Source organism: Borostomias antarcticus (genome assembly GCF_949987555.1).
Source record: "Borostomias antarcticus genome assembly, chromosome: 21".
Classification (NCBI taxonomy): Eukaryota; Metazoa; Chordata; class Actinopteri; order Stomiiformes; family Stomiidae; genus Borostomias; species Borostomias antarcticus.
The window spans coordinates 9,504,558-9,520,597 of NC_140254.1; the positions used below are offsets into that span (position 1 = coordinate 9,504,558).

At 47.9% G+C, this 16,040-nt stretch overlaps 1 protein-coding gene across 3 annotated transcripts in view; it reads right to left on the reverse strand.

The window, feature by feature from the left end:
* Positions 1 to 16,040, reverse strand: part of hycc1 (hyccin PI4KA lipid kinase complex subunit 1) — a 30,327-nt gene that overhangs the window by 3,094 nt on the left and 11,193 nt on the right. For 2 of the 3 annotated variants that reach the window (XM_084455103.1, XM_084455104.1), the window contains exons 2-11: positions 14,615 to 14,696; positions 12,153 to 12,254; positions 9,585 to 9,764; positions 8,893 to 8,973; positions 8,658 to 8,773; positions 8,282 to 8,377; positions 6,390 to 6,506; positions 6,057 to 6,144; positions 3,901 to 4,057; positions 959 to 1,294 (exon numbers count right to left, since the gene is read on the reverse strand). In XM_084455103.1, the coding sequence (XP_084311229.1) occupies positions 996 to 1,294; positions 3,901 to 4,057; positions 6,057 to 6,144; positions 6,390 to 6,506; positions 8,282 to 8,377; positions 8,658 to 8,773; positions 8,893 to 8,973; positions 9,585 to 9,764; positions 12,153 to 12,254; positions 14,615 to 14,665 (1,287 nt within the window). In that variant the 5' untranslated portion in view covers positions 14,666 to 14,696 and the 3' untranslated portion in view covers positions 959 to 995. The remainder of the gene's footprint in view (positions 1 to 958; positions 1,295 to 3,900; positions 4,058 to 6,056; positions 6,145 to 6,389; positions 6,507 to 8,281; positions 8,378 to 8,657; positions 8,774 to 8,892; positions 8,974 to 9,584; positions 9,765 to 12,152; positions 12,255 to 14,614; positions 14,697 to 16,040) is intronic. The other variant, XM_084455105.1, reaches the window with a different exon arrangement.

The following is a 16,040-nucleotide window of genomic DNA, read 5'->3' on the forward strand; positions in this document are numbered from 1 at the left end:
TCCGCTCTGTTGGGAAGGCTTTCTACTAGATTTTGGTGTGTGTGTGTGGGGGGGGGGATCTTTGCCCATTCATCCAGAAGAGCATTGCCAAATTCCCACACACACTCCAAAATCTTGTAAAAAGCCTTCCCAGAAGAGTGGAAGCTGTTATAGCTGCAAAGGGGGGACCAACTCCATATTAATGCCTATGAATTTAGAATGTGATGTCATAAAAGCTCCTGTAGGTGTCCCAATACTTGTGTCCTTATAGTGTAGAAATGAGAGAATGAAAGAAGTCTCCAGGTGGAGGACTCATTAGCACTAGATCAGGGAGGAGGCTGTGATTGGACAAGGTCAAATTCGTCCCAGCACTGTGAATTTTCACCAAGACTGCAACTGATTTCACATGAGCTGGCCTCTGACCAATCGAGAGCTGCCTATCCTCTTCAGTTACTGCAGCTACAAATCAGCAGGAAGCGGTCTGTATCCCGTGGCAGCCGGCGGTGGCGATGTGGATCGGGAGCGAGCCTGCGGGGGCCAGTGACTCCCCCCTCCCACGAGAACCCCTCCAGCAGCACACTCACACACACATGAGAACCCCTCCAGCAGCACTCACACTCACACTCATCTCATTGTCCCTGAGGTGTTTGAGTCCCTGTGTGCCAATATGTCACAGACATCAGGACTCATACGTCATTATGTTCCCGTGTTGGTGATTATGTTACAAATAAAACATGTTGGTTTCTCTGAGACAGCTAGAGTTAGCACTTCAGGTCAAAATGTCTGGCAGGAGCTTGATTTGTTACAGGAAAGAGGGGGAGTGAGCGTGTGAATGAAGGAAGGATGGATAGATGGACAGATGAGGGAGGAGCAGTGCGCTTAGGAAAAAAAGGGACTCCTCCCTCATAGAGAAAGGCCAGGTTGAAAAAAGTTAGTCAGCCATCATGCAGCTTCAGACCACAACCCCACCCACGGTTACCTAGGTTACCCCTGGGAGTGGGGAGGGAGGGCGGGGCCTAGTGCTGGCTCCTCCCTGCGGAGGCAGGCCCAGAACCCTCATCCACCAATCGCCTCACAGACTTCTGTCTCCTGACTTCCTGGCCCCTGGGATTGAGGGGATCGTGACCTCTAGGGTCCGGGCTGACCTCGGAGGCTACGCCCAATGGCTCGGGGTCGGGCTGGATCCGAAGGTCGGAGCGGGGTCGCACGGAATCTCCGTTGGGCATGCGCTCGCCGCTCACGCCCGTCACATTGATCTCTGGGATAGGTACGACCCCCAGGGCGGGGTCACTGTCTACACTCACCTCCTGGGATTCTGGGACATGGACACATGGAGATACAGAGAGACACACACATACACACACACACACACACATCAAACACACACAAAGATATGACATAAACACACAATGTACATAAATAATACATGCAATGGCTGAAAAAAAGGAAACCAAAGACAAAATAATAATAAGACAGTAACAATGACACATGGAGCTACTGTACATGGGCTCTGGAGACAGAGGGAATGTACATTATCTGGGCTATGGAGACAGATGGAATGTACATTATCTGGGCTATGGAGACAGATGGAATGTACATTATCTGAGCGCACTCAAACATCGGTCACTGCTTCACTATCTTCAACGCCCCAAAGACCATCGGGCCATGAAAACTTTTATCTCCCAAATCTTTGGGAGATCAAATGTCTCAAAATGGATTCATCACCGACTCTTACAGTGCAACGATAAGGATTCATTTTAAGGTGCTTGTGATCACTTTTAGAGCCCTGCATGGTCAGGCACCTGCATACATCTGTGACCTGCTCCATCCCTACATCACGAGCAGGTCACTCAGGTCGTCTGACCAGGGCTTATTGACTATTCCACGCTCAAGGCTTAAGACTAAAGGTGATCGAGCCTTTGGAGCAGTGGCCCCCAAGCTGTGGAACGCTCTTCCACTGGACTTAAGAACTGTGGTCTCTGTTGACACCTTCAAAAGGCAGCTAAAGACTCACCTGCTCAGACAGGCTTTTACCTAGCTCTTATGTTTATATGTCATCTGTTTTACCTAGCTCTATGTTTATATGTCATCTGTTTTACCTAGCTCTATGTTTATGTCATCTGTTTGTTTTGTTGTTGTTGTTGTTGTTGTTGTTGTAGCGCTGATCCTCCTACCCCCTCTGAGACACGCTAAACACATCTAGTCCCAATCCCCACACACCCCTCGCCCCTACCATTTAGCCATTTAGTCAACCAATTCGTTTCGGGAGAGAGGGGTGGGGTGAAGAGGTAGAGCTGCATGGCTCCAAACTGAGAACGCTATGAATCTCACAGAATGTCTTGCCACAAACCTATAAATTATTACAATTGTGGTTAAAACATTTTTTTTAATTATGATAACCGTCGTATTATCTTAGTTTAATGTCATTTCGATGCATTATAGACCTTTTTTTTTATAACAAGCATAACAAAAAATTGCTAGTGTGCCGATGTCTCTAGCTAGCTAATGTTGTTTTAAGGCGTTTTAAGGCTAGCTAATGTTGTTTTATATTCCCATGTCACATGTCCCCCCTTTGATGACATTTTACCCTTGAAATGTAACTAAAGTACCACTCTCGCCCTCTAGTGGCAGGTTAGGAGCAGGGGTCGCTAGCCTACAGAGCACAGCTATTCTGTCATGAAGTGGCCTGGTGATTAAGCAGTGTTCCTTTAGTAAATAATGAGCTGTTTGATGGACTGAGAGCGTTGAGAAGGAATCACGGGCGTCCATGCTTTTATATCCCCATCAGATAAATGGCAGATGTCACTGTCATCGTTGCCATAGTAGCCTACTCCTGATGACGTGCGAAGGTCTTGAAGGGGTGTCCCATTTCCAACCTCTACCCCTTGTACTGTAACTCTGTTTCCGACGAGGGTCGCATCGAAAAGCAAGGGGAACTGGGCCTGGTCAGGCTGGCCTGGTGTTAGACGACCTTGCAGACCTTTACTCTCTGGACGGCTTCCTCTCCTCGCCTCATCTCATCTCCTCTCCTCGCCTCCGCGTCTCCTCTCCTCGCCTCCTCATCTCCTGTCCTCGCCTCCTCATCTCCTCTCCTCGCCTCCTCATCTCATCTCCTCTCCTCCTCTCCTCGTCTCCTCGCCTCCTGTCCTCGCCTCCTCATCTCCTCGTCTCCTGTCCTCTCCTCCTAATCTCCTCTCCTCCTCTCCTCGTCTCCTCATCATCACTCTTGCTCCTTGCGTCAGATCCCAGTCTTCTTGTGTGCTTTCTCCAGGAAGACTGACTGACTGACTGACTGGCTGGCTGGCTGGCTGACTGACTGACTGACTGACTGACTGGCTGGCTGGCTGGCTGACTGACTGACTGACTGACTGACTGACTGACTGACTGACTGACTGACTGACTGACTGGCTGGCTGGCTGACTGACTGACTGACTGACTGACTGACTGACTGACTGACTGACTGGCTGGCTGGCTGACTGGCTGGCTGGCTGGCTGGCTGACTGACTGGCTGGCTGGCTGGCTGGCTGGCTGGCTGGCTGACTGGCTGGCTGACAGACAGAGGGTCTGATCTAGAGGCTGTACATCTATACAGGGCTTCACCAGTAACCTTCCACTAGTCCCATCTATTCCATTCTGCTATTCTATGCTATGAGCGTGTATGGAGATGGGAGAGAGGGATGACATGGCGGGGAGATGGATGAGTGAGTGTAGAGAGGGATGACATGGCGGGAGATGCTCTGACCTTCCACCGGCACGAGTGTGTGATCAGCGCGGGCCACGTGAGTCCCGGGTCCCTCATCATCGTGTGTGCGTGTGTGCGTGTCTCACCGTTTCTCTTCCAGCGGTGACCCCTGATGGACAGCAAGGCGTGTGTGTGTGTGCGTGTGTGTGCATGTGTGCGTGCATGTGCGTGTGTCTCACCGTGTCTCTTCCAGCGGTGGCCCCTGATGGACAGCGAGGTGACGGCGTTGCGGGAGATGCGTGACGAGGTGGGCGTGATCTCCACCTGGATGCTGCGAGCGCCCTCTCTGCTCTTTAGCGCCGCCCCCTGCATGGACGACTTGATGGCGTTGCCCACCTGGGGATGAACACGCACGCACACACACACACACACACGCACGGACGGACAGAGCATATTACACTTAAAGAGGTGCACACTGAGGTCTGTGCCGTCTGCTGACTGTTGAAATTCGCTATGTTTGGTGCTGTTCCTGAAAGAGGGTCCGGACCGGGTGGGGTCCGGCTGGGGTCCGGTGTGTGGGACCGGTTGGGCCTGGGGTCCGGTGTGTGGGACCGGTTGGGCCTGGGGTCCGGTGTGTGGGACCGGTTGGGCCTGGGGTCCGGTGTGTGGGACCGGTTGGGCCTGGGGTCCGGTGTGTGGGACCGGTTGGGCCTGGGGTCCGGTGTGTGGGACCGGTTGGGCCTGGGGTTCGGTGTGTGGGACCGGTTGGGGCTGGGGGTCCGGTGTGTGGGACCGGTTGGGGCTGGGGGTCCGGTGTGTGGGACCGGTTGGGCCTGGGGTCCGGTGTGTGGCGCCCCGGTGTCGACGTCCAGGCGCACGCTTGGGTTACTCAACGACACCAGAGTCATAATCACCAAACAATCCACAAACGACCCATTGTTGGTCAGCTGCCACGGCTATTTGCGGTCATAAGAGGGAGGCGTCACCGATCCCGACACTAATCTGGAGAGTTTGGCGGGCGTCCAACGCAATACACCCTCTCTCACACGCGCACGCACGCACGCACGCACGCACACACACACGCTTTAATCCGACCCAAAAAACTATTTCTTGCCTTTGTTTATGGGTGATTTGAAATTTGAGACCAAGATCCAGATTACGAAATCTGGGATTATCATATGATTATGATCATGATTAGATCTCAATATTTCCAGCAAATGTGTGTGTGGCCTGATCTTTCCTCTGGAGCTCACCTTTCCCCTGGCTCTCAGCTCTAATGCTCTTAGATGCAGTCCTGGAGCCACGGGATTACAGATTAGCATCTCAGAGTCTAAACCATGGAAATAATCTACTGACATCAGGGAGGCCTACAGCAGGGAACACACACATAAATGATGGATCTCTCACACTGACACACACACAGTGCATTTCCCACAAGCATGCAGTACACCTCACATACACACACAACCTACACCTCACACATGCACACACAGACCTTCATCTCACATATACACACACAGACCTACACCTCACATATACACACAAAGACCTACACCTCACACATACACACACAGACCTTCATCTCACATATACACACACAGACCTACACCTCACATATACACACACACAGACCTACACCTCACATATACACACACACAGACCTACACCTCACACATGCACACACAGACCTACACCTCACACATGCACACAGACCTTCATCTCACATATACACACACAGACCTACACCTCACATATACACACAAAGACCTACACCTCACACATACACACACAGACCTTCATCTCACATATACACACACAGACCTACACCTCACATATACACACACACACAGACCTACACCTCACATATACACACACAGACCTACACCTCACACATGCACACACAGACCTGCATCTCACATATACACACACAGACCTTCATCTCACATATACACACAAAGACCTACACCTCACACATGCACACACAGACCTTCATCTCACATATACACACACAGACCTTCATCTCACATATACACACACAGACCTACACCTCACACATGCACACACAGACCTTCATCTCACATATACACACACAGACCTTCATCTCACATATACACACACAGACCTTCATCTCACATATACACACACAGACCTACACCTCACATATACACACACAGACCTACACCTCACATATACACACACAGACCTTCATCTCACATATACACACACAGACCTACACTTCACATATACACACAAAGACCTACACCTCACATATACACACACAGACCTACACCTCACATATACACACACACAGACCTACACCTCACATATACACACAAAGACCTACACCTCACACACACGCAGACACATGGGGTGGGGGTGGGGTCATGGCACCCACCAGTAAGGCTTCTGGGAAGAGTTCTAGTTGGGCTCGGTAGAGAACATCATCCAGGGCCTTGGAACCCAGGTCTCCTTCCCCATTGCACCTGGAGCACACAGAGAGAGGTCACACACACACACGCACGCACGCACACACACCTGTAGAAGAACTACACTGTCAGTCTGTGTGTACCAAGAAGAAGTCAAAGCTAGTTCGGACTCGGTAGAGTTTGCTGGTTGGTGAGTGTAAAAACAGGATAGCCATGTTGGTCATACTTTAGGCGAAGCTTAAAGTGCTTGTGTGATAGTGGTGTGTGTGTGTGTGCGCGCACATGTGTGTGTGTACACTCACAGGGCGTAGTGTATTCCCGTGATGAGCTGGACCAGGAACTCTGATGTCACCGTCAGGCGGGTGCTGATGCCTTTGTAGCGCCGCAGCTGTTGCCGTGGGTAGCCGCAGATACACACCCTGCGTCCAATCAGAACGAGTACCACAGTCAAGCCAATGAGAAACACTTTTACTGCACAGTCCAAATCGTCTCCCTCCCCTGACCTTCCGGTGATAAGACAGCTCAGAATTTGATAGACGGCTTCCGTGACAGACTCGAGACTCGAGACCCCCCCCACCCGCCACCTCGATCGCCACCAACCCGATGAATACGTATGACGGACGCCGCGCCATGCATCGTCATAGCAGCAACTTCAAACACCTCAGGAAGTACACGCGTGTGTATCCGTTAGTCATCACCTCCCGAAGGACACGCGTGTGCAGCCGTTAGTCGACAAAAACCCTTCTGGGAACCTTGAGTGCACCTTTATGGAGCGCTGCTTCCATTGGTGGAAATGAAGGCGATGATTAACAGATTGTGGGGGGAGGATTAATAGAGAGAGAGGAACTGAATGACAATGAGATGATTGATAGATGACTGATAGATTACTAATAGATGATTGATAGATAATTTATAGATGATTGATAGATGATTGATAGATGACTGACAGATGATTGATAGATGATTGATATATGATTGATAGATGACTGATAGATGACTGATAGATGACTGATAGATGATTGATAGATGACTGATAGATGATTGATAGATGATTGATATATGATTGATAGATGACTGATAGATGACTGATAGATGACTGATAGATGACTGATAGATGACTGATAGATGACTGAGATGATTGATAGATGACTGATAGATGACTGATATATGATTGATAGATGACTGATAGATGACTGATAGATGACTGATATATGATTGATAGATGACTGATAGATGATTGATAGATGACTGATAGATGATTGTATACAGTACATCTGAGGTGAGCATTTCCGCAGTTCATGCTCAGCTGCAGTGAGATCTGAGTGGTCTGTATGTGTGTGCATGTGTCTGTGCGTGTGCATGTGCATGTGTGTGTGTGTGTATTAAGGTTGTCCAAAGTGCCATGAAATTGAGTTTGAATATATTCGAATTAATTTAGTAGAGTTCGAACGATATTCAAATTTATATGTATATTTTTTAAATATTTTTCAAGAATATAATAGCCTAATTAAATAACCCTTGACTGTAATATTGTAATGTGAACACTGTTACCCCTCGAGGTGTTTTTGACAGCACGAGAAATGAACGTTTCGTGCATGAACACGATTCGCTGCATAATTTTTGATAAATAATATATTTATTAATATTACAATATTCGAACTCTCAAATTTAGGTTCCAACTTCTTTTAAAAAAAGATTCGAATTTTTTTCGAACTTCGATATTTTTTTTTTTTTTTTTTTTTACAGCCCTAGTGTGTGTGTGTGTGTGTGCGTGCATTAAAACGTGTGTGTGCAAGTATCTTGGCTTCCTTCCACAGTAAAGTCCTTAAGAGGATCAGATGAGCAGATGCTGTCAGAGCAGTGTGTGTTTTTGTTGTAACTGGCTTCCCGTGTGTGTGTGGGGCAGCTGTAGCTCAGTTGGTAGAGCGGGTCGTTCAATGATTGAAGGGTCAATGGTTCGAATCCCAGCTCCGACTGTCCACATGTCGAAGTGTCCTTGAGCCAGACACCTAACCCCAAATTGCTCCCAATGAGCAGGTTAGCACCTTGCATGGCAGCTACCGCCATTGTTGTGCGAGTGTGTGTGTGAATGGGTGAATGAGAGGCCATTGTAAAGCGCTTTGAGTGCCGCAAAGGTGGAAAAGCGCTATATAAGTGCAGTCCATTTACCATTTACCGTGTGTGTGTGTGTTACCTGGAGCTCAGCTGGCAGAGTGACTGCAAGGAGGAGGAGGTCATGTAGTTCAGAGCCGCATTGTAGCACAGCAACAAGAAGGTTAACACCTCGAACCTAAACAACACACACAAGCAGCCTGTCACACCTGAACCTTTACACTAGTCTGCAACCATCAACACACAAGCAGCCTGTCACACCTGAACCTTTACACGACTACTCTGCAACCATCAACACACACAAGCAGCCTGTCACACCTGAACCTTTACACAACTAGTCTGCAAACATCAAATATTTTTTTCATATTACGTTGACACAAGCCAAAAACATTGCAGAGCAGAGCACAAAATAAACCTAACCATAACACAACCATTACCAAACCATTCAACCTTCTCACCTATTCTGAGCCGTGAAGGACTCTCTTTGCAGGTGTGGTCCACTGTACACCACCTTTCTCAGCCCGTGATTGGCCAGAGCCCCTTCTGTCAGGGCAAGGGAGCCAATGGTAGAAGGCTGGGGGTGGAGAGAAAGGTTTAGGAAAAAAGTTTGTTTTTCAATAGGAGTTGATGTGTGTGTGTGTGTGTGTGGGTGTGTGTGTGTGTGTGTCTGTGTGTCTGTGTGTGTGTATTCACCTCATGGTAGACTGACGGCTTTGAGAGGGAAGGGACGGTGAAGGACATAACTTTACTCTGTCCATCCTTATCTACTATCTCCTGCAAGTAGGGAGAGAGAGAGAGAGGGGAAGAGGGTGGGAGAGAGAAGGAAAGAGGGAAAGAGAGAGAGATGGAGAGAGAGAGGGAGAGAGAGAGAGAGAAATGAGGAGAGAGAGAGAGGGAGAGAGAGAGAGGGAGAGAGGGGGAGAGAGAGAGAGAGGGAGAGAGAGAGAGAGAGAGGGAGACACACCGAGAGAGAGAGAGGGAGGGAGTGAGAGAGAGGGAGAGAGAGGGGGAGACAGACACCGAGAGAGAGAGAGGGAGAGAGAGAGGGAGGGAGAGGAAGGGAGAGAGAGAGAGAGAGAGAGAGAGAGAAGGAAGTCTGATTAGAAAGAAACAGATGCCCTACCCTGCTTATGGAAATAGAATAAATAGGACTGCGACACAGTAATCAAATAGACACAAATTCACACACACAAATACAGACACATGCAGCCCACACACCCACACACACACACACTAACACTAACACACACACACACAAATACAGACACACACACAAACACGCACAAACACAGACACATGCATGCATGCCACACACACACAAATAGACAGACAGACAGACAGACAGACAGACAGACAGACAGACAGACAGACAGACAGACACCCACCAGGTTGTATATGCTGAGCAGCAGTGCCTGGATGCAGCCGGAGGTGTGGGGGTGGCGGGCGGAGCTGGCGGACAGCAGCCCCCACAGCAGCTCAGGGAGGAACTGCAGCGTGAACCTCTGCAGCCGCGGCTCCCCGCTGCGGTAGAACTCAAACAGCTGGTGACACACCGGCCCCAGCAGCTGGAACACACACCCACACACGCACACACACCCACACCCACACCCACACACACACACACACACACAAGGACACGCGCAGAGACACGCACACACACACACAGTTAGGGCAAGTGTAAGGCTACTGAACTAAACTCAGAACCAGAAGATGTTGGAGTGAGTGAGTGAGTGAGTGAGTGAGGGAGGGTGAGTTAGGGTGAGTGAGTGAGGGTGTGTGAGTGAGTGAGTGACGGGGTGACGGAGTGAGTGAGTGAGTGAGTGAGTGAGTGAGTGAGTGAGTGAGTGAGTGAGTGAGTGAGTGTGTGTGTGAGTGAGTGAGTGAGTGAGTGAGTGAGGGTGAGTGAGTGAGTGAGAGGCTGTGTGCGTGAGTGAGTGAGTGAGTTAGGGTGAGTGAGTTAGGGTGAGTGAGTGAGTGAGTAAGTGAGTGAGGGTGTGTGTGTGTGTGTGTGTGAGTGAGTGAGTGAGTGAGTGAGTGAGTGAGTGAGAGGTTGAGTTAGGGTGAGTGAGTGAGTGAGTGAGTGAGTGAGTGAGTGAGTGAGTGAGAGTTAGGATGAGTAAGTGAGTGACGGGGTGACAGAGTGAGTGAGTGAGGGTGAGTTAGGGCGGGTAAGTAAGTGAGTGAGTGAGTGTGTGAGTGAGTGAGTGAGTGAGTGAGTGAGTGAGTGAGTGAGTGAGTGAGTGAGTGAGTGAGAGTGTTAAAGTGAGTGGGTCAGTGAGTTAGGGTGGGTGAGTGAGTGAGTGAGTGAGTGAGTGAGTGAGTGAGTGAGTGAGTGAGGGTGAGTGAGTGAGTGAGGGTGAGTTAGGGTGGGTGAGTGATAGGGCTGCACGATTATGACAAAAGATAATAATTGCGATTATTTGATTCAAAATGGTAATTGCGATTAATAATTGCGATTAATATTTCAAAGTAATTTAGCTTTAGCTCTGCACAGTTTGCATATGACCTGCTGGGCTTGAGTGACATCATCTTTTTTGTAACCACTCAGCGGGAACGCATGTGATTGGTCAGACAGCATAAGCGCCTGTTATTCGTCCGTGTAGTCCTAGCACACCCAATTCAAAGCAAAATAATTAATCACATTAATTGCAGCCTTATGCGATTAGTTAATCGCGGAGGTCATAATCACGATTTCGATTAATTCACGATTAATTGTGCAGCCCTAGTGAGTGAGTGAGTGAGTGTAGCATAAGAAGTTCACTAAATAAATGTAATCCTCCAATTAAAATTTGGCTAAAACTATTCAGTAGTGTAATTCAACCCATCCTTATGTATGGAAGTGAAGTGTGGGGCCCTCTAATCACCCAGAGGCACACATCATGGGACAAAACACCCACAGAAAAATCATATCTTCAATTCTCTAAAGAAATCCTCAAGCTCCACAGAAACTGTCCAAACCATGCATGTAGAGCAGAGCTGGGGAACTTCCCTCTCTCTCTCCACATGATCAAAAGGTCAATTAAGTTCCAGGTTCACTTATCTCAAGCTGATCCTGATTCCTATCACCACAGAGCCTTTCTCAGTAACAGCCTCTGCTCAGAGACAGACCCTATGAGAAACAGAGAAACCTGCCGCCTCAAAATCCAAGACCTCCATCATCTCTCCATCTCTCCTGAATACCATAGACAAGGAAAACAAAGCTTTTTACATTGGTTTTGTTTTATTTTTCCAATTGTCAATCAACAAATTAGAATGCTATCGCTTATTGAATAGAGAATATTCTCTAGCTCAATATCTAGTAAGCGTAAAAAACCCCAAACAGAAACGCACATTAACAATGTACAGACTCAGCGACCATCAACTAGAGACTGAGAAAGGTTGTTATAAGAAGGAATGGAAACCCAGAGAACTGAGAATCTGCAAACACTGTTCTTCAGGGGAAATAGAAAGGGAGGTTCTATACCTGCCTGTCAGAGAGGCCTTCCTACAACAGGTTACAGCAGCAGACTCCTTATATCAGAGGAAAACATGGGATGAACTTTTGAAACTCTGTCTAGGAGAAGATCCACGATTCACACATTTAGCTGCACACTATGTAACACTCTGCCATGATTTTAGAGAAAAACATGAATGTTAATTAATATATTACATAATCGGATTATATTATTTTTGTATATATATATATATTTTTTTTTTTTCTTAAGTTTTATTTTAATTTAATATATATATATATATATATTAAATAATTGTGTATTATATATAATTGTGTATTATTATTCTGCTTTGGCAACAACGGTTTATTACCATTCATGCCAATAAAGCAATGATCTGATTTGAGTGAGTGAGTGAGTGAGGGTGAGTGAGTGAGTGAGTGAGTGAGTGAGTGAGTGAGTGAGTGAGTGAGTGAGTGAGTGAGTGAGGGTGTGTGTGAGAGTGGAGGAGTGTGTTCTCACGTCGCTGTAGTTCTCCCTGATGACCTTGTAGAGCGCCGGCACCAGGGAGCCCTTCTCCTTCAGCGCCGCAGCGTAGCTGGACACCGCACTGTCAGGGAGGGTCTGACACACACACACAAACACCCTCATCAGAAACGCCTCAAAAGCCTTGCGCCAGACAGCGCCTGTTCCCCACAGGGCACTCGTCTCTGACCAGAGCAGCGTGATCGAACGCACTTGTCTACCGGTGATTTAGCGGCGGGTTCGGCCGTGAGCGTGATGTGCATGTCAGGAGTGTGGGGGCGACCGTCACCCGGCCACACCCCGACACTGGTTAACTTATTACACCCCGACACTGGTTAACTTATTGCACCCCGACACTGGTTAACTTATTACACCCCGACACTGGTTATTACACGCTCGAATGGAACCGTCAGCCAGATCAATCCGGTCACACCGGTGAAAACGCAGGCAGGCAGGCAGGCAAGCAGGCAGGCAGGCAGGCAGGCACACACACACACACACACACACACACACACATTGAGCATCTTACTCCGCATCCGCCCGCACACAAAGTCCTTGGGGTTGATGAGGCAGGCTTCTAGCTAGCCTACAAGCACTTCAGTGTGTGTGTGTGTGTGTGTGATTCTAGAAATAAGATCTGTATTCCAAAAGGTAGGGCTCTACCCTTCGAAGGGAACATAATCGGGGCCACGCCCACCACCGCCATATTGAAGGGCGTTCCAATCCGAAGGGCGCAAAAGTACTCCCTTCAAAGGGCCCTTCGGAACGGTCATTTTCGAAGTGAGCAAGCGATGGTCACTTTTGCTCCCTTTGCTCCCACAACTCTTTGCAACTGCGACACCTCCGGTCAATAATGTATCAACAAATATGGTGGACGTTAGGGATGGGAATCGAAAACCGGTTCTTGTTGAGAACCGGTTCCCAGTGAATCGATTCCTTGGAATCGTAAGCCAAAATCCTTAACGATTCCGCTATCGATTCTTGTCGTTGCTGCGCATGCGCAATGTCATCACACACACACTGCCTTGTTTTGTTTTATTAGACCGCAGTAGAAGAAGCCAGCAACATGTCATCTAGGCATAAACGTTCGAAAGTGTGGTTACATTTCATGCGACAAGATGACAACACGGCCACTTGCAATGCTTGCAAAAACCTACATCATCAAAGGGGGGAAAATACTACAAATATGCAAAAACATTTGGCCACACAGCATGCAATAACTTTGCAGGAATGTCCCGTTTTTGATGCGCTCTGGAGTGACGACAGCAACGCAGCTAACGTTAGTGTAGTCGAAGGTAAACTCCTCCAGAGTCCCTGTCTATTGTGTTAGTGCCATTTGTTTAATTGTGTAAACCTGCTTTCACTATATGAATAATCTCCATTTCCATCCATGTAATTTAGATGACGTTCAGTCAGGCTGGTAGTAGTCGGTCTGAAAAAATACTGATTTGTTTATGTCAGTTTTATTTTTAGTTCAAGGTGAATACACCTAAAAATAGCACTGTAATTGTCATGTTCAAAGTAGTACATATAAAAGTAAATTAATATTAATAAACCTGTTTGTACTCTTTTTTGCCCAATGAGAATCGATAAGAGAATCGTATCTTATCAATTCCCATCCCTAGTGGATGTTGAGGCGACAGTAATTTGGCAACCTAGCTTAATGGTTTGCGGACATTGTAGCTAAATCTTTTGATGGGGAAAAAATATATTTTTTAGCAGATATCTTAGTCACATCATGACTGAACTAGCCATCTGTATTTTCTTTTATTATATGTGTGGTAATTATTCAGTTTGACAAATTTATTATGTAGCTAGCTAACTAGCATTAGCCCAAGTTGGCAGCTGTTGGGTCAGCGATGAGAGACGGAACTCCAGCCCGGCTGATAACCCTCCGTCGCAGGAAGGGAGGGTGCATCAGTCGGCTGTGATCCTTGACAGTACCAGCCTACATTATGTCTGAATACAATCCAACAGCTAATTCCCAATAAAGAATCCCTCCAGTGCACAAACAACTCCCCTAAAGATAATAATGAGAAGCACAAGCTGCCAAACATTCATTAACAGATGCTTACGATACATCCTGGGAATTTACTGGCCTAATACCATCGCAAACGAAGAGCTCTGGCAAACCACACAAGAACAAATTGAAACCCAAGTCAAACGCAGGAAATGGGGCTGGATTGGGCACACCTTGAGAAAACCATCCTCCACCACGACCAGACAGGCCTTAACCTGGAACTCACAAGGGAAAAGAAAGCCAGGAAGACCAAGAAACAGCTGGAAAAGGTCTGTTGAGGCAGAACTCAAGGAAACAAGAACATCCTGAAGGAAGCAGAGATGATCGCCCAACACGAACCAGCTCGAAGAAGTTCATGAATACCCATGTCCACATAGACAGACAGACACACACACACAGACAGACAGAAACACAGACACACACACACACACACCCCTACCTTAAATTCTGACAGCCACTCCTCCACCACTCCTTGGTCCATAGCCAACATCTTCCCTCATCGGATGTGGGGCCACCGCTACCTGAGGGAGAGAGGAGAGGATATTAATACACACACGCACACACGCGCGCACACACACGCGCGCACACACGCGCGCACACACAAACACATACATGGAACAATTGGATTTTCCTCCTATAGGTCTCCCCGTCTCCTTCTCTTCTGTTTCCTTTGAGGGAAAAACACCAGGTGCTTTGGCATGCAAACAGTAGCATCAGATTAACACACACACGAACGCACGCACGCACACACACACACACACACACATACGTGGAACAATTGTATTTTCCTCCTATAGTTCTCCCTCTGTCTCCTTCTCTTCTGTTTCCTTTGAGGGAAAAACACCAGCAAACACTAGCATCAGATTAACACACACACACACACACACACACACACACACACACACACACACACACCTTGCTTCAAGTTCACCTTCACTTGTTAGAAAGACCAACACCCATTAAGCGCAACAATGCCAGACCGTATATTGGAACACAGTCGCAAACCTGTTCCTGCAGTGCGTCAAGCGCAGGTCGTCTGGGGAACCTTCCCATCAGCTTTGAGCCAAATCAAGCACCACTGTTACGCTGGTTAGCCTGGCTAGCATTACACTGGTTAGCCTGGCTAGCATTACACTGGTTAGCCTGGCTAGCATTACACTGGTTAGCCTGGCTAGCATTACTTTGGTTAGCCTGGCTAGCATTACGCTGGTAAGCCTAGCCTAGCATTATACTGGTTATCGATGACAATATGCTGAGTGAGCAGACAAGAATTGAGTGCGAGTGTGTGTGTGTGTGTGTGTAGACACCTTCAAATGGGAGGCAGAAAGAGACAGAAAAAGAGAGAGACAGAGAGAGACAGAGATAGAGAGAGAGAGAGACAGGGAGAGAGAGAGAGAGAGAGAGAGAGACAGAGAGAGAGACAGTGATAAGCTTACCTGTGTTGCTTTAAAGCTGTACTACTTTGTAATCAATCCCGCATCGCATCCTCATTCAGTTCGTCTTCCTTCCATTTCTGTCTATCTCGTTGTCAGAGCCTCAATCTGGTGCTGTCGTTCAACATCTCTCTCTCTCTTCCTCCCGTCTGTCTGTCTGTCTGTCTTTCTGTCTCTCTCTTCCTCCTGTCTGTCTCTCTTCCTCTCCCTCTCCCAATCACGCCTCGTTCCCCTGCCCTTCACTACCGTCTGGACTGGTTTACTCTCCGGTCACTCCATCTCCTCCACATCCCCTCAGTCAGCTTTTCTCTCTCTCTCTTTCTCCGTCTCTCTCTTTCTCAGTCTCTCTCTGCCTCTCTTTCTCTCTGTCTCAGTCTCTCACTGTCTCTGTCTCTCTCTTTCTGTCGTCTGCCTCTGGTGGATTCTTCCTTT